The 23,831-nt window shown below is 48.1% G+C and overlaps 2 protein-coding genes across 2 annotated transcripts; one reads left to right on the top strand and one right to left on the bottom strand.

Annotated features, from left to right (window-relative positions):
• The first annotated feature begins 7,233 nt into the window (after positions 1-7,233).
• LOC113879777 (myeloid-associated differentiation marker-like) lies at positions 7,234-8,601 on the top strand. The gene has a single exon (XM_027521565.1). It carries the CDS (start codon positions 7,552-7,554, stop codon positions 8,476-8,478), a length of 927 nt encoding a protein of 308 aa, XP_027377366.1. The 5' UTR covers positions 7,234-7,551; the 3' UTR covers positions 8,479-8,601.
• Positions 8,602-13,841: 5,240 nt separating this feature from the next.
• LOC113879884 (myeloid-associated differentiation marker-like) lies at positions 13,842-15,924 on the bottom strand. The gene has a single exon (XM_027521704.1). The coding sequence runs from the start codon at positions 15,044-15,046 to the stop codon at positions 14,093-14,095; it is 954 nt and encodes a 317-aa protein (XP_027377505.1). The 5' UTR covers positions 15,047-15,924; the 3' UTR covers positions 13,842-14,092.
• Positions 15,925-23,831: the final 7,907 nt, after the last annotated feature.

Raw genomic sequence — 23,831 nt, 5'->3', positions numbered from 1 at the left:
GAAAATGTCAGTGAGGCATCATCACTCACGGCTAAAATCCAACTTATTTCTCTGGTGTTCAGGCCCATCCAACACCTCTGTTACTCCGCACCTCATTTGTGATGCTCAGATAAGATGCAGGACTCTGTAGTGACCTGTCCACAATCACTGCTTACCACAGGGTAAAGGCTGAGAAGTATCAATCTGGGAGCAATGAGAGGCGGAGCTTGTGGGATCCAGGAAGACTTCCTGGAGGAGGTGATGTGGAGGTCAAGGACGAGTTAGAATTAACAAAGCAAAAAGACAGGAAACAGTTGCAGGATTAAATTTTTGCTCAAGGATCTCATGAGTCTTCAGTGGCAGAGCTGATGTGACTGCTGCTTGTGTGTAGGAAGGAGGAGGGAGAAGGGAGAATTGAGCCTGGCTAACTGGAGGCTGATTCACATCCCCACTTGAGTCAGGAACAAGGCTTTGGGGTGGCACAACGTAAGGATTTGGAGCTGAGAGACTTCCCTAAAGCCGAGACCACGTGGCCTACAGCCTTGGAGCAAGGGTAGACAGGGAAAAACCATGCCCTTCAGCCAGAGGAAAGGTCAAGGCTGACATCGCCCCACGTGAGTTTTGCCTTTTTTTTTTTTAAGTTTCCACAAGAGGAATAGAAATTTCAGGTCTTCTTTTCTTGTGTGTTTGGATCCCAATGTGCATGATCCCTGAGATCCCACAACTCCAACCTGGGAAATTAACACAGTCAGTGCCCAATAGGCGATTGATCTGGAGGGTCCTGAACAGGAGCAGGTGCAGTTATTCTGGGTGAAGCTCCCAACCCAGTAGGACCCTTCCAGGAAAAGGGGTCCTGTAAAAGAGGGTCTCAGTTTAATGACAAAATACATGAGGAACAACCCACTGTGAATCCCAGGAACTCCAGTGAACACACATCAATCAGAAATACTCAGTAAACAAATTCACTTTATATGATAAAACACATTAGAAAAATAATCATGAAGTAAGGACAGGAAGACGTGAAAGAGGACCATAAAGGGCTGAAGAGTGTCTTCCAAAAATTCATCTCTACTCAAAACTTCAGAATGGGCCTTATTTAGAAGTAGGATCTTTGCAGACATATTTAGTTAAGAATGGAGGGTGGGCCTGAAATCTCATGACTGGTATCTTTATAAGAGAAATGAGAGAGAGATTTTCACACACATAGTTGAGAGAAGATGAGTACATGAAGGTGGAGGCCGAGACATAGATAAATGGCCACAAGCTAAGAGGCCTCCAGAAACTAAAAGAGGAAAGGAAGAATTCTCTTTCTGAAGAATCTGAAGCAGCACAGTTCTGCTGACACCTTGATTTCAGACTTCAGGCCTCCAGGACAGTGAGAGAATAAATCTCTGTTGTTTTAAGCCAGCAAACTTGTACCAAATTGTTGCAATATTCCTAGGAAACCAAGCTAAGTTTCCAGAAAGGAAAAAAGAGTTTTTGTTGTATTTTTTAAAAGTTTACAGACAGAATGCCTGATCTCCTGCCCTAGAGCATGGTGGTCACATGGATCCCAGCACCCCTTGTCATATTTTGTGTCCCCCAGTGTCTGAGACTCACAGGGGAGGAGCCACTGATCTAGAGAAGGCTCCTTCCCTCCCACAGGAGCCAGGAGGGAAGGAAATAAGTAAAAGGGATGGAGAGGACTAGGGCCCCTGGAGAGTTTAGCTGCACTTGTTGGGGGCGGTTAAAAAGTAAGAGGCCATGTGCATGACATGGTCTTATGTTTACAAACCTGGAAAAAAACTACAGATATGTATCACAAACATGCGTGCATATATGTATGTGTGTGCATGCTCAGTCCCTCTGTAGTGTCAGACCCCATGGACTATAGCCCACTAGGCTCATCTGTCAATGGCATTTTCCCAGACAAGATTACTGGAGTGGGTTGCCATTCCCTTCTTCAGGGGATCTTCCTGACTCAGGGATCAAACCTATGTCTCCTGAGTCACCAGCATAGACAGGCAGATTCTTTACCAGTGAGCCACATGGGAAGCTGCATATGTACACACATGTCTACGTATGATTTTAGAGCATGTGAAAGGTGTTGAAGATTGTACATGAGATTGAGGATACGGATGATCCCTGAATGGAGAGGTGGACACTCCGTGAGCAGGCAGGAAGCTTGGCCATGCCCAAGAGGGTAAACAGGGCACATGTGAGATGCTCGTAGCCCTGCTTCGTGCCAATTATACCTGAGAAGAAGGAAATATAGAAAATACTAAACAAAGGTGAGAATGAAAAGCAGTGGAAAGTAAAGGACATGGCAGCTACTCAGCTCCACCCCTCCTTCCAGAGGCAACATGGCCCAGTGACACCACATCTCCTGAAGCTTCCAGAGGAGCTGGAAATCCAGATTTCCATGTGAAATTAAAACACTGCAGCTACCAACACTTCAGGAAGAAATAATACTGATTCTACACCATCTCTTCCTAAAAACCCTGTGAAGAGAAACCAAACACATCCCTGGGCCACCTTCAGGACACACAGGTTTGCAACACCTGATCTGGAAGAATGAAGCTTGCATGCACTTATGTCCAAAGTGGGGCTAGGGCCTTCTGTGTCCTCTGTGAGAGGGAGGGGAACAGGTAGCCGGCATGGACTGAGTGTGTTTTGTGCCAGGCCCTTTCATGAGCCCTTCACATGCTATTATTTATTTAATTGACATAAATCAGATACTAAGTTTCCTCATCCTACACACATGAGGAAACTGAGGCTTTGATGACTAATTTGCCCAGGATCATTCAGTTATGAAGTGTCTCCTCCAGGCCCCACAGCCTTCTTGTCACTCTGAGTGTCCATCTCCCCTCCTCCTTCTCTGCCCTTCTGACACCTCCTCCTCCTTCCTCTGTCCTGACCTCGACCTTCCTGGCGCACTGTCTTCCAGTCCACATGCCTGGCTGCCGGGGCAGGCACGGCTCAGCCACATCCAGGCTGTGATCCGATGGGGGCACCATGTCCAGGCTCACAGACTAGAGTGGAGGAGGGCTGCAGGGAGACTCAGACAAACTTCCACTTCCTGCTTTCCAGGTGGGGTAACTGAGGCCCAGAGAGGGCACAGGCCTGACCCAGGGTCACACAGCTGGAACCCCCATGCCTCTCCCACTCCAAATCCTCCCTCTGTGCCATTAAAAGACTCCAAAATTGTCTTTCACTCTTAAGTGGAAATCCCAGTGGCAGTTCAGGGAGTTAAGTTGGTGACAAACTGGGGTACAGAGCATTAACATCCCAGAATAACTTATATCTGGTGCCCCTCCCCACCCCTGGCAGTGCCCACTGGGAAGCCAGCAGGCTCCAGGGCTCCACTGCCAGTTGGGGCTCAAGGAGCTTTGTGAGTCCAGGGAGGTTCTCAGGTTTGCTCTGTGTTTCTCTTTCCAGCCTCAGCTTGTCCCAGGCTTAATTATCAGCAAAGGTGACAAGGCCCCTGATGGCAGGAAGCTGGCTGGGGCTCAGACTGCTGGCCCTTCAGCCCTGGGGGCCTCTCAGCAAATAGTCCCTTGGAAACAGGGTAGCTGTCCCTGCGGAGGGGGCGGGCTGGGAGGGGCCTCACTTCCCCAACACTGGACCCTGGAGGAGCCCCTGTGTGAGCAGGACTGCAGCCCTGGCTGGAGGGACTGTCTTGGGCAGGTGACCTGGGAAATTCCGTGGTCTCCAGTGTCCCTGCGACTCTGGCCAGGTGTCCTTGTCACAGCCCTGAAACCCCTTCAGGCCCCTGTTCTCCTGTCTCAGTTCCAGCCCAGGCCCCTCCTCCATGGGAAGGTTGGCTCCATGCCTGCATCCCTTCTGGGTCGGAAGACCCCTACTGGGCTGCCTCAGGACCACTGGGACCCTGGGATCCCCCCAGTCATCTCCACTCTGTCCCCCGCCCCCACCCCAGTCTCGGGTGCATTCTCAGGGCTGTCTCCTCCCAGAGATCAAGGAGGTACCTCCTTTTTCAGCTCCTGCCCTTAAAATGGTCCAGCCATCTGTCCATCCCCATCCCCTCTCTGGGAGGCCCTGAAAAGCTCCACATCAGCATCAGACACAGCGTACTTGTTCATTTCCAATCCCTTGGTTCCCACCTTGGAACCTGCTAACCAGTCTCCCAGGTCAGAAAAATCCTGCTCATGTAGGACTACTCTTAAATCTTTCCAGACTCACATCTGGATGGCCCCTTGGAAGCTGAAAAGCCAAACATTATGTTTATTTATTCTGTGGTTCCTCCATGACTCTCCTCCTTGGAGTCATGCTGGGTTGAGGTCTCCCTTCCGAAATGAGGAAGAATCAAACATTAAGGCAAAATTGAGGGAAGGGGATTCAGAATAGTGGCTACTATTACCAAAAGGTGTGGGGTCTGGTTGTTCACTGCCCAAAAGTCAATAAATAGGCCAGGTTGGTGGGAAGGAAAGTTTACTTCATTTCAGATAGTGGCAATTTGGCGGGAGGGTGGATGTCTATCCCAAGGCTGACTCCCCACCCCACCCTATCCACCGTACATCCCTGCCAAGCAGGAGGTGAGAGCCTTTATAGGCTGAGGGAGGGGGCTACATGCAGAAACAGCATAGTCAGCTCTGACAGTCATCTTCATATCGGTCCTCGGTGGTCTGACTCACATCATCTTGATTGTTCTCAGTCAGTTCAGTTCAGTTCAGTTGCTCAGTCGTGTCCGATTCTTTGCGACTCCATGAATCGCAGCACACCAGGCCTCCCTGTCCATCATCAACTCCCAGGGTTCACTCAGACTCACGTCCATCGAGTCAGTGATGCCATCCAGCCATCTTATCCTCTGTCGTCTCCTTCTCCTCCTGCCCCCAATCCCTCCCAGCATCAGAGTCTTTTCCAATGAGTCAACTCTTCACATGAGGTGGCCAAAGTACTGGAGTTTCAGCTTTAGCATCATTCCTTCCAAAGAAATCCCAGGGCTGATCTCCTGTAGAATGGACTGGTTGGATCTCCTTGCAGTCCAAGGGACTCTCAAGAGTCTTCTCCAACACCACAGTTCAAAAGCATTAATTCTTCGGTGCTGAGTTTTCTTTATAGTCCAACTCTCACATCCACACATGACCACTGGAAAAACCATAGCCTTGACTAGACGGACCTTTGTTGGCAAAGTAATGTCTCTACTTTTGAATATGCTGTCTAGGTTGGTCATAACTTTCCTTCCAAGGAGCAAGTGTCTTTTAATTTCATGGCTGCAATCACCATCTGCAGTGATTTTGGAGCCCCCCAAAATAAAGTCTGATACTGTTTCCATTGTTTCCCCATCTATTTGCCATGAAGTGATGGGACCAGATGCCATGATCTTTGTTTTCTGAATGTTGAGCTTTAAGCCAACTTTTTCACTTTCCACTTTCACTTTCGTCAAGAGGCTTTTGAGTTCCTCTTCACTTTCTGCCATAAGGGAGGTGTCATCTGCATATCTGAGGTTATTGATATTTCTCCCGGCAATCTTGATTCCAGCTTGTGTTTCTTCCAGTCTAGCATTTCTCATGATGTACTCTGCATGTAAGTTAAATAAGCAGGGTGACAATATACAGCCTTGATGTACTCCTTTTCCTATTTGGAACCAGTCTGTTGTTCCATGTCCAGTTCTAACTGTTGCTTCCTGACCTGCATACAGATTTCTCAAGAGGCAGGTCAGGTGGTCTGATATTCCCATCTCTTTCAGAATTTTCCACAGTTTATTGTGATCCACACAGTCAAAGGCTTTGGCATAGTCAATAAAGCAAAAATAGATGTTTTTCTGGAACTCTCTTGCTTTTTCTGTGATCCAACAGATGTTGGCAATTTGATCTCTGGTTCCTCTGCCTTTTCTAAACCCAGCTTGAACATCAGGAAGTTCACGGTTCACGTATTGCTGAAGCCTGGTTTGGAGAATTTTGAGCATTACCTTACTAGCATGTGAGATGAGTGCAATTGTGCGGTAGTTTGAGCATTCTTTGGCATTGCCTTTCTTTGGGATTGGAATGAAAACTGACCTTTTCCAGTCCTGTGGCCACTGCTGAGTTTTCCAAATTTGTTGGCATATTGAGTGCAGCACTTTCACAGCATCATCTTTCAGGATTTGAAATAGCTCAACTGGAATTCCATCACCTCCACTAGCTTTGTTCGTAGTGATGCTTTAATTCTACATCACTACGAACTGGTTTGTTTCCATTTGTTTGAAGCCACTTCTCAGAACTGGCAGCTTATGTCATGGCTACAGTCTGATCATCATGTAGTTGACTTCTTCCACCTGGTGTGGGTTCCAGTACCTATAAGACAGCTTATAGGATATGGATCAGAATATTATCTATAGCCCTCAAGGAGGAACTAAAGATCCTTGACTACACTTAATGAGTTCATTATTATTATTATTTGGTCTCCTTTGTCCGTTTTCCTTTGTTTCTACATGTTCTCATTTCTTTGATTAAACTCATTCTTTAACTAAAGTTTTCCATAGACAAAAGGCAGGCAGGGTCATGGAGGAAAGGACCATAGAGTCCTGCTCTGTTTCACTACTTCCCACATCATCTTGTCCCCACGCCTTGCTCTCACCCCATGGCTCCTCCCTGTTCACCCCTGAAGCTGCCCTCCTCCGGGTGGGGCTGTGTCCCTCAGATGGCAGCTTCTTCTAGTGATGCTGCAGGGAGGACAGGTTGGCACACGTCTGTCTTCAGGTTGCTGTGGAAGGAGGCTGTGGCCCTACAACCGTGTCCTGGGTCCCAGAGCCCCGAGCTTTGGTCCTGGGCTCCCACCCAGGGGCTCTGTTGATATATGGGCTATACAGCAAAGCACTCAAATCCACACATTTGGCATTTTTATCTGGGGTTCCCACATCCTGTTCATGCCACCTTAAGGAAAGCAGTTAATTCTCTGAGCCTTAAGTTTTGTCATGTGTAAAATGGGGTTAGCAATACAATCCTCAATCCCATTTCTGAAACTCTTGGGGTCAGATATAATTCAAAATTCAGTTTTTTCAGCTTCAGGTATGTGACACGGTACATCTCTATACGACACGTCACCCCACTGGGGTCTGAAAAGACCTTGTAATCAAACACATCAGTGTTTCTGCAACTGAACTTTTGAACATTCACATTAAGTGAAATAAATAGAGATCACAAATTTTCTCATGTCTGTTTAGGTTAAATTTTGTTACCAAATTTTTTTTTTTAATTTGTTTTCAATTTTGAGAGACCTGAAGGGTTGGGGTTAGAGATAAGGGCCATCCTATCCTGTGTCTCAGATAATGGCCCACAGCTCAGAGAGATCCAGGATGTTCATGGTTTGAGGCCAGACCCAACCCAGCTGTGAGGTTTGGGATAAGACAAATCTCCTGACAAGGCCAAGGGTGATGGGTGGGGACGACCATTCTGGAGCGACTGTGCTGTTACCCGAGTGTCTGGGCCACTGGTTCTAACTCCATGGATCCTGAGCCTCAGCTGTCACAGGGCCCTGAGCCTTTTCCAGGTGTCTGGCTTAATCCACCTCCAGAACTGGACCTTTCTCTGGCAGGTCCTCAGTGAAGACCACTGCCATACTGGTGACCGTGACTTGCCTGACCATCACAGCACCATGTCCACTGGGGTCACACACCCAAACCTGGATGACTGGAACACAGTGTGCTGCTTCTTCCGCCTGCCACAGCTCTTCTCTACCTGCGTGGCCTTCTCCCTGGTGGCCGACATGGGCATTTGGAGAGGGAACATAGGTAACTGGTCCATGTCCATCTGGTGCTTCTGTTTTGCTGTGACACTCATAATAGTCACAGTCAAGTTTTTTGATTTTGAATCACACTTTCCTCTCTTCTGGTACAACCTTTCCATCACCTACGCCTGCTACGCTGCCATCCTCTGCCTCTTGGCCTCCGTCATCTACTCCATCACCCACGTCCAGTTCCTGCCTGATGGACCTCTCCGGGACCGGGCCACTGCAGCCACTACATTATCCTGTATCGCTTCTGCATTTTATGCCATAGATGCCTTTGTGTGGAACTACTATTGGCCCGAAGATATCCCCTGCTATGTGTACACATTACCAGCCCTGCTGAAGGTGCTGGAGACCTTTGTGGCTGGTGTCATCTTTGTCTTCCTCAGCAACACCTCCCTGTACCTGCACCAGCCGGCCCTGGAGTGGTGCGTGGCTGTCTACTCCATCTGCTTCATCCCAACAGCACTAGCTATGCTGCTAAAACTGGGTGACTGGGAGAACATACTGCCCGTCCCCTTCCCCATTTTCCAGTTGGGGCTAACCTTGCTCTCCGTCCTCCTCTACATCAGCGCTCTGGTCCTCTGGTTGCTCTACCAATTCTATGAGGAATTCGGCGGGCAGCCCCAGTGGTCCAGTGATATCAGCTGTATCAATGACCTCATATGCACCTGGATCCAGCGATTGGCTGTGGCTGTCCTGACAGCCATTAACCTATTGATTTATGTGGCTGACTTGGTGTACTGGGCCCGCCAGGTTTCTATAGGGACTGAGGACCAGCCCAGGGACTTCTGATCCCCTCTGGTCACAGGAGGTCTCCTCACTGAGCTCTGTTATCTTCTGATGTCCTCAATGGATGTGAACTTGGGCAAACTCTAGGACACGGCGAGGGACAGGGAAGCCTGGCTTGCTGCGGTCCATGGGGTTACAGAGAGTCAGACACGACTCAGAAAGTGAACAACAGCAATGTCCTCTGATGTCCTCTTCCTGGCTCCCTCTCTCCCTCTTCACATCTTTCCCCACTCATCTCTCTCTTTTCTGTTTCCTTCCCTCCTTCTGCTCTGTCTCCTTCCTATTTTGTTGGGTTGCCCGCATTCTGTTTTGCCTCCTTTTTGCTCTCATATTTTCTACATTTTCTGGGGGTTTTTCCCCCTTTTCTGGTCGTCCTTGGTTTTCTCGTCTTCTGTGTCCTGACTCCCTCTCCCCATTCTCCTTTTGATCCATCAGGATCGTAGACTCCTTTCTTCTCTGCCCACCACCCTTTTCCACCTCCTAAGGTGCTGACTCCATAGTACACAGCCCTCTGTACAGCTGTTCACACCCTGAGCCTCCGGAGGGGCCTCATTGCCAAAGCAAGTCTGTCCACCTGGGGGTGCCTTAGTTGGTGTGTATGTGGGGAGAGTTAGGGGGTGGGTTGGAAGGGGTTGGTGGCTGGAGGTATATAGCTAGAATTTGGCCTCCTTTCTCCCAGTGGAGAGGAATGTACAGTGTACCTCCCCTTTAAGTCACGCAAAAATCTCTGGAGGTCAGTAATTCCCAGTGAGCAGGACTCTGGATCCCTGGGTCCCATGTTGTATTCAGCCCCACCTGAAATTGGTTCCGGAATTTTTCCAGGCTTACTAAATATCCGCTGTGTAGAGGTCATCTTAACAGAAGTTGGGATACATTTTATCCCAACTACTTTCTGGGAAAATAAAAAAGGAGCTGGTAAAAAATCACAAGGTCTTGAAGACATCTGTCTACAGTATTTGTGGGGGGCTGCGATGTGGCCTCCTACCTCAGTGATCAAAGCAGCAGGTCCTGCCTCTGCAGGGAGCCATATCCTGGAGCTGACAGACTAGTAAGACACGTGGTCCAGTGGACTCGGCTACTCTTACCAGAACTAGATGAGCAATAGCACTTGAGTGGTCTATCAGTGAAATCTTTACCTGGCCTGGGAAAGAGCATTCCTACTAACCTGGGACAAATTGGTTAAAGATGTATCTGAAAACCTGGTTGAAATTAAGGTGGAAATAGATGGGCTGTGTAATAAAGAATACTGTCTACCATCCAGTTCTACAAGAATCTAGTCATCAGCTACTGCAGTCACTGATCTACAATCCACCTTGAAAGGAATTGAGGGCGAAGATCAGGATAAGGCACTTTGTGCTCTGGGAAAACTGGAAGAACTGGCCCTCAAAGAGGTATTTTCAGGAGAAACTTTTATGGATCTAGTTTCTTGCACCCTCTCATGCTCTTGCAGAAAAGTGCTAAAACTGTTAAATAAGATGCCTGTACCTCAGGAAGACTGTTTATTATTCTGAGGTTGGCTTGAATAAAATTTCCCATTTCTTTCTTAGACTGTTGATTAATTTTTAATTGACAAAATCAAGTACGCATTGATGCCTACAAGTCTGGGTAAAGAATTTCATATTCTTCTATTTTCCTAAGTCAAACTGAACACAACACTGGGAGCTCATTTCTAAAAGGATGGAGATGCCTCTGTGCTTTAGTAAAAGAATCGCCCAGGGTGGGCTCACCTGAGGGGCTCACTGTCCAAGCCTGTGGTTCATGATGGCGGCTACTCCATCCCTCCCGTTGCGGGGTTAAGTGTCATTTGTCACAATTCCAAGACTGGTCCTATCCCCTCACTGTGGAGCTCAAAAGAGAGTGTAAAGGTCCTCTGCTTAGTCCAACCCTCTCGTCATAGAGGAGGAGCAGCTGGACCCCAGGGAGGGGCAGGATGTGTCCAGAGTCACCCTGCGTGTGGCAGAGTCAGGGTCAGGACCAGGTGTCCTGTCCCCAGGCCGGCTGTCTGTCCATGGCTCCATGCTGCTTGTGACAAGTGTGGCGGAAGCATCCTCCAGGCTGGGATTCTGCCCCGTCCACCCTCATTCTGCACAAACCTGCCCCGTCCCCCCGAGGAGGGCACTCACTGCTACTGAGTCAGTTTCCTCATCTGCTAGATGGGGGAGGGGTGCCAGAGACCCCTGGTCCCTCCCAGCCCCGCTCTTCCCGGGGCCTCTGGACTTGCCAGTCCTGGAGACTCAGACGTGGAGATGGAAGCCGGCTCCCTCTCCTCTGTCCACCCTCTCTGCTTGTTTCCTCTTGGCTGCTGGGTCCTGTTTATTGGTCACATCCTCCCTGATTACACAGACCCTCCTTCCCCATGACCTCTGCTTGGTGGGGAACACGTTTCTCTTTCATAACATGAGTTTCCTCAATCACTTCCCAGTGTTCCAACTCTCCAGTGATTCTTGTCAAAACACAAACTGCTTCCAGGTGCCCCCACAGTCTGAGGTGTCCCAGACTTCCTTGTTCCTGCACATTCTTGTCCTCCCGCTTCTTCAGAGTCCAGCTCAGCAGTCTGAATGCTCTCACTCTGTTTGAGAAGCTCATGTTACCTTTAGGGAACACAAAGTTCGTTCTGTTGAGAGTACAGAGAGACTGACCATAGCAGGGGAAGTGGGAAACAGAAGCCCAGAATGAGAGAGAGGCAGACCTGGGGTCCACGGCTGGGTCCACAGTCACATGTGCTCCTGACTCCAGTCCAGTGGCCCTACAGCCCTGGTCTGGTCTCCCTGGGGATGAATAGTGATCATGTGGAGAGCAGAGCCCAAGAGATCAGTTTTCCAGTTCCCATTCTACAGCTCATCTGCCATGAGCACGGACGAGTCTTGTCACTGATCTGAGCCTCAGTTTCCCATTTATAAAATAAGCAAATTATACTAAAGGGATTGTTATTAAGCTATTTTCCCTGAGGCTCTAAGTTTCTGGTGAGTTGATGGGGTTGTAAGTAGGTTGATGGCATCATCCACCACTTTTCTCTAACCAGAGCTGTATGAAATGAATTCGCTCACTCAAGATCTCATTTGGTAATAAGGGTGGATAGGTTTAAAATAACCCAAGTACTCATCTTTAGGACAAATATTAATAAACCATGGTGTAGCCACAAGATGGAATACTATACAGCTTAGAAAAATGAGGAGTCTCTCAAAATAATAATAAGAAAATATCCCCAGGATTTATAAGGAAAAAACAGTAAGATACAGAATTATGAATAGTATTATACATTTTAAATAATCAAAGGAGAGAAAATAAAAATAAATACGTCTGTATTTGCTTGATTCATATCAAAAAGCACATGAATGACTCCTAGGAGTCCAGTGGAGAAGTTACCTGGTCCTGGTGGGGGAGGGGAGCTGAGGGTTGAGTAAGGAGGGATTATATGGCTCAATATATGGCTTTTTAGAACAACTTGATTTTGAAATATGGAAGTAAATTAACTTTTTAAGAAAACAAAATTCAAGCTTGAAAAATATCCCAAGAGGAGAAGAAGGGTCAGGGGAGGGATGGTTGCCAGATGGTCTCCATGTTCCCTGCAGACTTGATGGACAGGCTGGGGGAGGAGCTGAGAGATGCCCACACAGGCTTGTCTCCAAAGGCAGAAGGAAGGGAGGTGTTTTGGGTCCAGGGGTCTGGGGAGGGGAAGCAGTGGCCTCCAAGCCCACCTGCTGGGTGACCATGGCCTCCCCCAGCCCTTTAGCACACACAGTTGATGGAGAAGCCCCCTCGGTGCCCAAGTCTCAGGCCCTTCCCTTGCTCCCTGCCTGGCCTGGGCTCCCTGTATCCTGGGGCAGCGGCCAGAGGCTCTCTTCTCAGCCAGCCAGAGCTGGCTGACAGGCAGGGTGACTCCAGCTGACGTCCCCTAGACTGTGGCCTGAGCTGCATCCAGAACAGAGCTGAGGGCACAGATGTTCCCATTCTCTGGCTTTTCTTGGAAAATCATGGAGATGACTTCTTCAATCCAGCTTTGAGTGGAGAGAAGAGAGACCCTTCTCTCCTGTGGCCTCAGGCACCTGGCTGTCCACCCTGGTTGGGGATGGCAGTGCTGGCTGCCAATCCATGTGGCCCTTGTCTGTGAGGCTGGCTGTGAATGTCCTTGTAGAGAGGCTGGTGGCTGGAAAGAGAGTGATGCTCTCCATCAGCCCCCACCTAAAGTCTCCACACTGTTTTTTTCTGGCTGGTTTTCCAACAGGGACTGACCTGACTGAAATAGGGGTGCTGTTGCAGGATCTTTGGGTGGGGCACTGCAGCCAGACCAGGACACACAGTGTCCAGGACATGACTCCTGGACCCAAAGGAAGGATTCCAACCTCGTTCCCACAGATCCACAACTCTTGCAAGTCCACTACCCTTGTTTCCTAGTTTTATAAACGAGAGGAGGGATGAGGTGCTGAAGGTCAGCAGGGGCCACCCATCCCTCTTCCTGCACCCTTGTCTGGAAGCTCCCCAATGCTGAGGCACCAATATCAAATTGAGATGAATGGACCTCAGAGGGGGGGTGTCACCCCCAGGAAATAATGTCACCCTCCAGGGAACAAATGCAACTGGAAAAGTGAGGCGGAGGCAGGGTATTAATTAAGTCCCAGGGACATCTTCTTGGACCCACAGGATTCAGGATGTTAAGGAAATTGACACTTGTCTCCATCCCAGCTCAAGCCTTTGTTGCCATCTCAGTGCTGGGTGGTGTCCACTGACACTCAGCTCAGAGAGAAAAAAGAAAGAGATAAGAGGAGGACCCGAGGGAGTAGAGAGGATATGGACCCATGTTACTGCTAAAGATACACGTTCCCAAAGCAAGAGAGTTTTTGTCCTGAAGAGATGAAGGCCTCTAGTCCTTGGGGAGGGGGCTGAACTCCACCAGGCGTGCAGCCCTCACTGCTCTTGAATTCTCCTGGAGATGCGGTAGAGCTCCATGGCTGCCCTGGCGTCTTCCACTGAGTTATGTCACAGCACGCTCTCCTGCAGACACAGGACAGAGAGGGGACTGGGGGCTGAATCCAGGTGCCATGGGACCCGGGCCTTCCCTGCTAACATCCTGATGTCCGGGGCAGAGGTGGGTCAGGGATGAGTCCCCAAGGCTTGTGACACCCTGGACTTGGCAGGTGTCTGGAGCAGCCCTGGCTTCACCCATGAGCCCAGGGCCCAGTCAGGGCCAGGCAAGGAATCCAGATCCTGAGGCCAGGTGTGCTGTCCAGGGGCTTCCCACACTCTGGATGGGGGCAGGACACTGCAAGAATACTGGAGTAGGTTGCCATGCCCTCCTCCAGGGGATCTCCTGACCCAGGGATCGAACCTGTGTCTCTTATACCTCCTGCATTGGCAGGCATGTTCTTTACCACTAGCACCACCTGGGAAGCACCCCTAGCTTATACCCTTACTCTTTTCTTTATATAAACTATGAGGAAAACCTGGGGATTTAGGAGTGGATTCTTTGGGACATGACTTCACATTCTCCCCAGGATTAGCAGCTTCCTCGATAAAGCTATTTTTCTTTTAACTGACACTTTTCCCTCACCGTTGGACTTCTGAAAAGAGGCAGCCAAACCTGAGGGAGGTCCCTAAATAAGGATCCAGGAAGAGCACATCATGACTTGTAAAGAAGAGGGAACTGGGAGCCCCTGAGCTGATCCTCGGTTCTTGAAAAAACCATGTGGGCCAAGAACACCAAGTCGACCACGTAAATCAGCAGGTTGATGGCTGTCAGGATGGCCACAGCCAGCTGCTGGTCCCAGGTACAAAGAGAGTAGATGAGCCCATCATTGCAGCTCGACCGCTTGGGCTGGCCACCAAACTGCTCGTCAAACTGGTAGAGAGGCCAGAGGACCAGAGCGCTGGTGTAGAGGAGGACGGAGAGCAGGGTCAGCCCCAAAAGAAAAGTGGGAAAGGCAATGGGCAGCCTGTTGTCGCAGTCACACCAGTTCAGCAGAAGGGCCGAGGCTGCCAGGAGGAAGCAGATGGAGTACACGGCCACGCACCACACCAGGGCCGGCTGGTGCATGTACAGGTGGCTGTCAATGATAAAGGCAAAGATGACACCAGCCACAAAAGTCTCCAGCCCCTTGAGCAGTCCTGGCACAGTGACCATGTAGCCGGTGATCACGCCGAGCCAGACCCAGGTACGAGCCCAGGCCACTTCGCTGGCATAAGCCACAGAAGCAATGCAGGAGAATGCAGTGGCAGCGATGGCATGATCCTGGGAGCGGCCATGGGGGAAGAACCAGATGTAAGTGATGGGGTAAACGATGGAGGCCGAGATGCAGAGGAGGGCAGCGTAACAGGCATAGGTGATGAGAAAGTTGTACCAGGAGAAGGGGAAGCGGGACTGGAGCCCACAGAACTCGATTATGAGGATGATGAGGGTCACGAGAAAACAGAAGCACCAGATGAATACAGACCAGTTACTCACGGCCCCCATCCAAGTGCCCACGCTGGCCACAAGGGAGAAGGCCAGGCAGGTGGAGAGCAGCTGCAACAGGCGGAGGAAGTAGCCCAGGAGGATTGCAGAAAGCAGGCCTGAGGATGAGCACATGGTGATCATGAAGTCAGATCAGTCTCTGTCACCAATATGGCGGTGGTCTTCCCTGAGGACCCATCAGAGAAAGATCCAGCTCTGGAGGGGGATTAAGTCAGATGCCTGGAAAAGACTCAGAGTCCTGTGACTGCTGAAGCTCAGGATCTGTGGAGTTAGAACCAGTGGCTCAGACACCTGGTAACAGCACAATCGCTTCAGAATGATTCTCCCCACCCATCACCCTTGGCCTTGTCAGGAGACTTATCTTATCCCAAACCTCACAGCTGGGTTAGGTCTGGCATTAAACCATGAATATATTTTTTTAAATGATTACTTTGTGGTACATGACGTTATCTGCAGAAACACGGGGTAGGATGGTCCTTATCTACATTACTCAATTTTCATGTCTCCGAAAATTTAAAAAGAATTAAAAAAAAATTCATTTGGCCTTTAATGTCATGGATTTTGCTCCAAATTGAAATCTTGAATAAATATAATATTAAATTAAAATAATTCATTTGCTAATAAAGTTTTACCTCAACAGACATGAGACAGTTTCTGATCTTTATTTCACTTAGTGTGAATGTTTAAATGTTTGGTTGAAGAAACACTACTGGGTTTGACTGTAAGGTGCTTTAAGACCCCAGGGGGTGTTACATCATACAGGGTAGATTCACCATGTTTCATGACTGAAGCTGAAAAATTCTGAATTCTGGAGGATATATGACCCCAAATGTTTCAGGAATGAGGTCCTGGATTGTACAGTTAACTCCATTTTGCAGAGGAGGAAACAAAAAACATTCACAGACTTAAGTACCATCCCTAATTTCGTACCATGGCTGCTGCTGCTGCTAAGTTGCTTTAGTCGTGTCTGACTCTGTGTGACCCCATAGACAAAAGCAGCCCACCAGGCTCCTCTGTCCCTGGGATTCTCCAGGCAAGAATACTGGAGTGGGTTGCCATTTCCTTCTCTCGTACCATGGCTAGGAAGTGGAAATTCAGATAGAAGTACCAAAGCTGTGGGTTTGAGCACTTTGTTCTGTACCGCACAAGTTGGGAGGGCCCATGGATGGGAGCCCAGGACCAAACTCGAGCTCTGGGACCCAGGACACAGCTGCAGGTCTTCCTTCCACAGCAACCTGAAGACACGCGTGTCCCAGCCTGTCCTCCCTGCAGCATAACTAGCAGGAGCTGCCATCTGAGGGGACACAGCCCTACTCAGAGGAGTGGGATCAGAGATTAACAGGGAGGAACCATGGGATGAGAGCAAGGCCATGGGGACAAGATGACATGGGAAGTAGAAACTATTCTGAATCCCCTCCCCTAATTTTGCCTTAACATGTGGTTCTTCTCCACTGGAACAGGGGACACCCACCCAGCATGACTCCAAGGTGGAGCATCATGGGGGAACCACAGAATAAATTAACATAATGTTTGACTCTTAAGCTCCAAAGATGCCATCCAGATGGGAGTCTGGCAGTAGTCCTACCTGTGAGGATTCTCCTGGCCTGGGAGACTGGTTAGCAGCTTCCAAGCTGGGAAGAAAGGATTGGAAATGAACAGGGTTGCTCTGTCTGATGCTGATGTGGAGGTTTTCAGAGCATCTCAGGGAGGAGGTGATGATGGATGGATGATCAGACCCCTTTTAAGGGCAGGAGCTGAAAGAGGAGACCCCTGCAGGACCCCTGGGAGGGGCCAGCCCTGAGGATGCTCCCAGGACTGGGGTTGGTGGGGAGCAGAGTGGAAATGACTGGGGGGACCCCAGGGTCCCAGTGGCCCTGGGGCAGCCCAGTGGGTGTCTTCTGACCCAGAAGAGATGCATGCATGGAGCCAATCTTCCCCATGGAGGAGGGGCCTGGACTGGAACTGAGACAGGAGAACAGGGGCCTGAAGGGGTTTCAAGGCTGTGACAGGGACACGTGGCCAGAGTGGCAGGGACCCTGGAGACCACGGAATTGCCCAGGTCACCTGCCCAAGGCAGTCCCGCCAGCCAGGGCTGCAGTTCTGTTCACACAGGGGCTCCTCCAGGGTCCAGTGTTGGGGGAGTGAGGTCCCTCCCAGCCCACCCCCTCCTCAGGGACACCTGCCCTGTTTCCAAAGGACTATTTGCTGAGAGGCCCCCAGGGCTGAATGGCCAGCACCCTGAGCCCCAGCCAGCTTCCTGCCATCAGGGGCCTTATCATCTTTGCTGATAATAAACCCTGGGACAAGCTGAGGCTGGAAAGAGAAACACAGAGAAAACCCTGAGAACCTCCCTGGACTCACAAAGCTCCTTGAGCCCCAATTGCCAGTGGAGCCCTGGAGCCTGCGGGCCTCCCAGTGGGCACTGCCGGGGTGGGGAAGGGGCACTAGCATGAGGGAAGCTGGTGGTGTCGTGCTGCCTGTTCCCCAGTTGCTCTCCCACCAACATCCCCAAAGTCACCCTTGATTCCACCTAAGGTTAAATGACAACTTTGGATCCATTTGATGGCACAAGGGAAGACTTGGGGAAGGAGAGGCATGGGGATTTGTGCTGTGCGACCCTGGGTGAGGTATGTGCCCTCTCTGGGCCTCAGTTCCCCCACCTGGAAGTCAGCAGGTTTGCCTGAGTCTCCCAGTAGCCCCTCCTCCACTCTAATCCATGAGCTTATTCATGGATTAGTCAGAGCACATGGTACCCCCGTCAGAGCACAGCCTGGATGTGGCTGATTCCTGCCTGCCCAGCAGCCAGGCACATGGACTGGAAGACAGTGACCTGGGAAGGTCATGGCCAGGACAAAAGAAGGAAGGAGGAGGTGCCAGAAGGGCAAAGAAGTGGAGGAGAAATGGACACTCATAGTTACAGAAGGCTCTGGACCTCTGGCAGACATTTCAGAGTTGGATGATCCTGGGCTACTTATTCATCAGAGCCTCAGTTTCTCCATCTGTATAATGGGCTTAATCCCTACTTTGTATCAATTAAGTGAATAAAAGCATGTGAAGGGCTTATCAGAAGGCCTGTCACATGACACCCTCCATCCACTCCAGTTACCTGGCCAGGCACCATGGTAACCATTTGCATGAGTTGTTTTATGACAGGAGGTCCTGGTAAGGAACACAAAACTAATAAGCCACCACCAACCAGGACAGTTTAAGAAAGGTTCAAAATTGACACCATGTGTCTAACCACCTCGCAGAATCCTCCTTGCTGGCATCCATCTTGGCTGAACAAGGCATGCACCACCAGGAAAGACTCTGAGTCAGAAGGATTGGCTAAAGACAATCCAGAAACTAATGAATCACCATAAAACCCAAGACTGCAAGCCATGTGGCAAAGCAGTTCCCCTGGGTTCTCTTACTCTACTGCTCTCCGCCTGGGCGCCCCTTCCCAGTAAAATCTCTTGCTTATGTGTCTCCTCAGATAATTCATTTCTGAGTGTTAGGCAAGAGCCCACTTTTGGGCCCTAGAAGGGGTCCTCCTTCCTGCAACATAAGAAGTCAAGAAAACATTATAAATGATCATATGATCACACGAATCAGGTCCAGCATCTTGGGCAAGCTATCAGTCTCTGATGTTGTCTTCTTCTTGTCCTGGTATAGTGTAGATTCCCCTCTGTTTGAGTGTCATTTTAAGGTGAGATCAAGTCAGCTGTCCTCTCTATAGACCAGTCCAGTATAGGGGCCTTTGGAAATGGGAATTAATCCAAGAGTCAATTTCCCTTCAATTTCAGTATGCATGAGCTAGTTAAGAATACCTGACAAAAAGATCCTTTCATCCAAGTTGGAGACAGTCGCTTAAATTGTGTCTTTTCCCAGTCCTGGTTGCAGGTCATGAGGCATCTGATCTTCATCCAAAGGTAGACTACTGAGATAAGCTTCAGAAACAAACTTAGGGTGTTCTTTAAGAATTCAATTAGATGTTACATTAATATCCCACAACAGCAAAGAACTATCCAGAAAGTGAGTCTGACTAGATACAGACCTCCATTAACAGACTGGGATTTGATATTTATTGAAACATCTTTTTCTCCCTAAAATTACCCTCATTTTTATCAAATATAACCAAATTAAGGTTAATTTGTTTTCAAACAGGTTTGCTGTCAATAAATTTGGCCTGATGATTTGTATAACCATAATCGATCATAGACTTTTTGCTTTGCTGAAACTTTAATCTCAGACGGAACTTTTAAAATAAAACAGGGCTGGGAAAGTCACACCAAAGGCTTATCACACATTTCGCCTAACAAATCTAAGTGAATTCTTCCCTTTTCAAGGTCTCAAAAATTCCTTGAGATTTCTGTACCTGTTAATGAGATAAGCTTCCTAACTCATCTGATAAAGTAACTGGAAACCTATGAGTTTTCAGTCTCTGGAGGAGTCAGAGAGAAAATATAATTGTTTTAATTTGTTTATAAAGTATTAGTTCAGTTCAGTCGCTCAGTCGTGTCAGACTCTTTCCAACTGCATAAACCGCAGCACTCCAGGCCTCTCTGTCCATCACTAACTCCCGGAGCCCACCCAAACCCATGTCCATTGTGTCGGTGATGCCATCCAACCATATCATCCTCTGTTGTCCCCCTCTCCTCAGGCCCTTAATCTTTCCCAGCATCAGGGTCTTTTCAAATGAGTCAGCTCTCCGCATCAGGTGGCCAAAGTACTGGAGTTTCAGCTTCAACATCAGTCCCTCCAATGAACACCCAGGACTGATCTTCTTTAGGATGGACTGGCTGGATCTCCTTGCAGTCCAAGGGACTCTCAAGAGTCTTCTCCAACACCACAGTTCAAAAGCATCAATTCTTCAGCGCTCAGCTTTCTTTATAATCCAACTCTCACATCCATACATGACCACTGGAAAAACCATAGCCTTGACTAGATGAACCTTTGTTGGCAAAGTAACGTCTCTACTTTTGAATATGCTGTCTAGGTTGGTCATAACTTTCCTTCCAAGGAGCAAGTGTCTTTTAATTTCATGGCTGCAATCATATCCACAGTGATTTTGGAGCCTAGAAAAATAAAGTCAGCCACTGTTTCCCCATCTATTTCCCATGAAGTGATGGGACCGGATGCCATGATCTTCGTTTTCTGAATGTTGAGCTTTAAGCCAACTTTTTCACTCTCCTCTTTCACTTTCATCAAGAGGCCTTTTAGTTCCTCTTCACTTTCTGCCATAAGGGTGGTGTCATCTGCATATCTGAAGTTATTGATATTTCTCCCGGCAATCTTGATTCCAGCTTGTGCTTCCTCCAGCCCAGCGTTTCTCATGATGTACTCTGCAGAGAAGTTAAATAAGCAGGGTGACAATATACAGCCTTGACGTACTCCTTTTCCTGTTTGGAACCAGTCTGTTGTTCCATGTCCAGTTCTAACTGTTGCTTCCTGATCTGCATACAGGTTTCTCAAGAGGCAGGTCAGGTGGTCTGGTATTCCCATCTCTTTCAGAATTTTCCACAGTTTGTTGTGATCCACACAGTCAAAGGCTTTGGCATAGTCAATAAAGCAGAAATAGATGTTTTTCTGGAACTCTCTGGCTTTTTCCATGATCCAGCAGATGTTGGCAATTTGATCTCTGGTTCCTCTGCCTTTTCTAAAACCAGCTTGAACATCTGGAAGTTCACGGTTCACATATTGCTGAAGCCTGGCTTGGAGAATTTTGAGCATTACTTTACTAGCATGTGAGATGAGTGCAATTGTGCAGTAGTTTGAACATTCTTTAGCATTACCTTTCTTTGGGATTGGAATGAAAATTGGCCCTTTCCAGTCCTGTGGCTGAGTTTTCCAAATTTGCTGGCATATTGAGTGCAGCACTTTCACAGCATTATCTTTTAGGATTTGAAATAGCTCAACTGGAATTCCATCACCTCCACTAGCTTTGTTCGTAGTGATGCTTCTTAAGGCCCATCTGACTTCACATTCCAGGATGTCCAGCTCTAGGTGAGTGTGAGTGATCACACCTTCGTGATTATCTGGGTCATGAAGATCTTTTTGTACAGTTCTTCTGTGTATTCTTGCCCCTCTTCTTAATATCTTCTGCTTCTGTTAAGTCCATACCATTTCTGTCCTTTATCGAGCCCATCTTTGCATGAAATTTTCCCTTGGTATCTCTAATTTTCTTGAAGAGATCTCTAGTCATTCCCATTCTGTTGTTTTCCTCTATTTCTTTGCATTGATCACTGAGGAAGGCTTTCTTATCTCTCCTGCTATTCTTTGGAATTCTGCATTCAGATGAATATATTTTTTCTTTTCTCCTTTGCCTTCTGCTTCTCTTCTTTTCTCAGCTATTTGTAAAGCCTCCTCAACCATTTTGCTTTTTTGCATTTCTTTTTCTTGGGGATAATTTTGATCACAGCCTTCTGTACAATGTTACAAACCTCCGTCCTAGTTCTTCAGGCACTCTGTCTATCAGATCGAATCCCTTGAATCTATTTTTCACTTTCACTGTATAGTCATAAGAGATTTGATTTAGGTCATACCTGAATGGTCTAATGGTTCTACCTACTTTCCTCAATTTAAGTCTGAATTTGGCAATAAGGAGTTCATGATCTGAGCCACAGTCCACTCCTGGTCTTGTTTTTGCTGACAGTATAGAGCTTCTCCAACTTTGACTGCAAAGAAAATAATCAACCTGATTTTGATATTGACTGTCTGGTGATGTCCATGTGTAGAGTCTTCTCTTGTGTTGTTAGAAGAGAGTGTTTTTGCTGTGACTGGTGCATTCTCTTGGTAAAAGTCTGTTAACCTTTGCCCTGCTTCATTTTGTACTCCAAGGCCAAATTTGCCTGTTACTCCAGGTATCTTTTGGCTTCCTTTTACATGCCAGTTCCCTGTGATTAAAAGGACATCTTTTTTGGGTGTTAGTTCTAGAAGGTCTTGTAGGTTTTCATGGAACCCCTTAGCTTCTTTGGCATTAGTGGTTGGGACATAGACTTGGATTACTGTGATATTTTATGGTTTGCCTTGGAAATGAACAGAGATCATTCTGTCATTTTTGAGATTGCATCCAAGTACTGCATTTTGGACTCTTTTGTTGACTATGAGGGCTACTCCATTTCTTCTAAGGGATTCTTTCCCACAGTAGTAGATGTCATGGTCATCTGAATTAAATTCACCTGTTCCAGTCCAACAGACTGGTTCCAAATAGGAAAAGGAGTTTGTCAAGGCTGTATATTGTCACCCTGCTTATTTAACTTATATGCAGAGTACATCATGAGAAACGCTAGGCTGGAAGAAGCACAAGCTGGAATCAAGATTGCCGGGAGAAATATCAATAACCTCAGATATGCAGATGATACCATGCTTATGCATGCAGAAAGTGAAGAAGAACTAAAGAGCCTCTTGATGAAAGTGAAAGAGGAGAGTGAAAAAGTTGGCTTAAAGCTCAACATTCAGAAAACAAAGATCATAGCATCTAGTCCCATCGGTTCATGGCAAATAGATGGAGAAACAGTGGAAATAGTGGCAGACTTTATTTTTTGGGGCTCCAAAATCACTGAAGATGGTGACTGCAGCCATGAAACAAAAAGACACTTACTCCTTGGAGGAAAAGTTATGATCAAACTAGACAGCATATTAAAAAGAAGAGACATTACTTTGCCAACAAAAGTCAGTCTAGTCAAGGCTATGGTTTTTCCAGTAGTCACATATGGATATGAGAGTTGGACTATGAAGAAAGCTGAGCACTAAAGAATTAATGCTTTTGAACTGTGGTGTTGGAGAAGACTCTTGAGAGTCCCTTGGACTGCAAGGAGATCCAACCAGTCCATCCTGAAGGAAATCAGTCCTGAATATTCATTGGAAGGACTGATGTAGAAGCTGAAACTCCAATACTTTGGCCACCTGATGTGAAGAGCTGACTCATTTGAAAAGACCTTGATGCTGGGAAAGATTGAAGGTGGGAGGAGAAGGGGATGACAGAGGATGAGATGTTTGGATGTCATCACAAACTCAATGGACATGAGTTTGAGTAAACTCTGGCAGTTGGTGATGGAAGGGAGGCCTGGAGTGCTGCAATCCATGGGGTCGCAAAGAGTTGGACACAACTGAGAGACTAAAATGAACTGAATGGTGGTAATGGCGACCTCCTGCAAAAAGACTTATGCCAGCACACCCCACGGCTCACAGGACTGCGGTATTCAGTGCTTCTGACCCCACAGCAAGCCATTGTTGACCCACAACTCCACAGGAGACTCCTGGACACTCATAGGCAAGTCTGGCTCAGTCTCTTGTGGGGTCAGTGCTTCTTCCTCCTGGGTCCTGGTGCATACAAGGTTTTGTTTGTGCCCTTCAAGAGTCTGTTTCCCTAGTCCTGTGGAAGTTCTGTAATCAAATCCCATTGGCCTCCAAAGTCAAGTTCCCTGGGGGTTCACCATCCCTTGGCCGGATCCCCCAGGTTGGGGAATCTGTTGTGAGCCCCAGAACCTTTGTAACAGTGCAAGAACTTCTTTGATATATTTGTTCTCCAGTTTTTGGGTCGTCTGCTCAGTGGCTCTATGGTGGAGCTAATTATGGCCTCCTCCAAGAGGATTTATGCCACACATAGTGCTTCCCAGGTCTGATGAAGGCAGAGCCCCTGTCCCCATGTGGCCACTGCTGATCCATGCCTCCACAGGAGACATTCAAACACTCAAAGGCAGGTCTGGCTCAGACTCTTGTGGGGTCTCTGGGTCCTGGTGTATTCAAGGTTTTGTTTTCGCTCTCCGAGTGTCTCTGGCGGGTATGGGGTTTGATTCTAAAGGCAATCTCCCCCCTCTTACCATCTTGTTCAGGCTTCTTCTTTGCCCTCGGATGTGGGGTATCTTTTTTTTGTGGGATCCAACATTCTCCTATAGATGGTTGTTCAGCAGCAAGTTGCAATTTT

Source organism: Bos indicus x Bos taurus, chromosome 21, assembly GCF_003369695.1.
Source record: "Bos indicus x Bos taurus breed Angus x Brahman F1 hybrid chromosome 21, Bos_hybrid_MaternalHap_v2.0, whole genome shotgun sequence".
In the NCBI taxonomy this organism is placed as follows: Eukaryota; Metazoa; Chordata; class Mammalia; order Artiodactyla; family Bovidae; genus Bos; species Bos indicus x Bos taurus.
Note: the sequence above shows the minus strand (reverse complement) of the source record. Positions and strands in the feature narration are given on the sequence as shown.

What these genes read in the sequence shown, in the direction of transcription:
- LOC113879884 (XM_027521704.1), bottom strand. Translation starts at nt 15,046, where the DNA reads ATGATCACCATGTGCTCATCCTCAGGCCTGCTTTCTGCAATCCTCCTG.
- LOC113879777 (XM_027521565.1), top strand. Translation starts at nt 7,552, where the DNA reads ATGTCCACTGGGGTCACACACCCAAACCTGGATGACTGGAACACAGTG.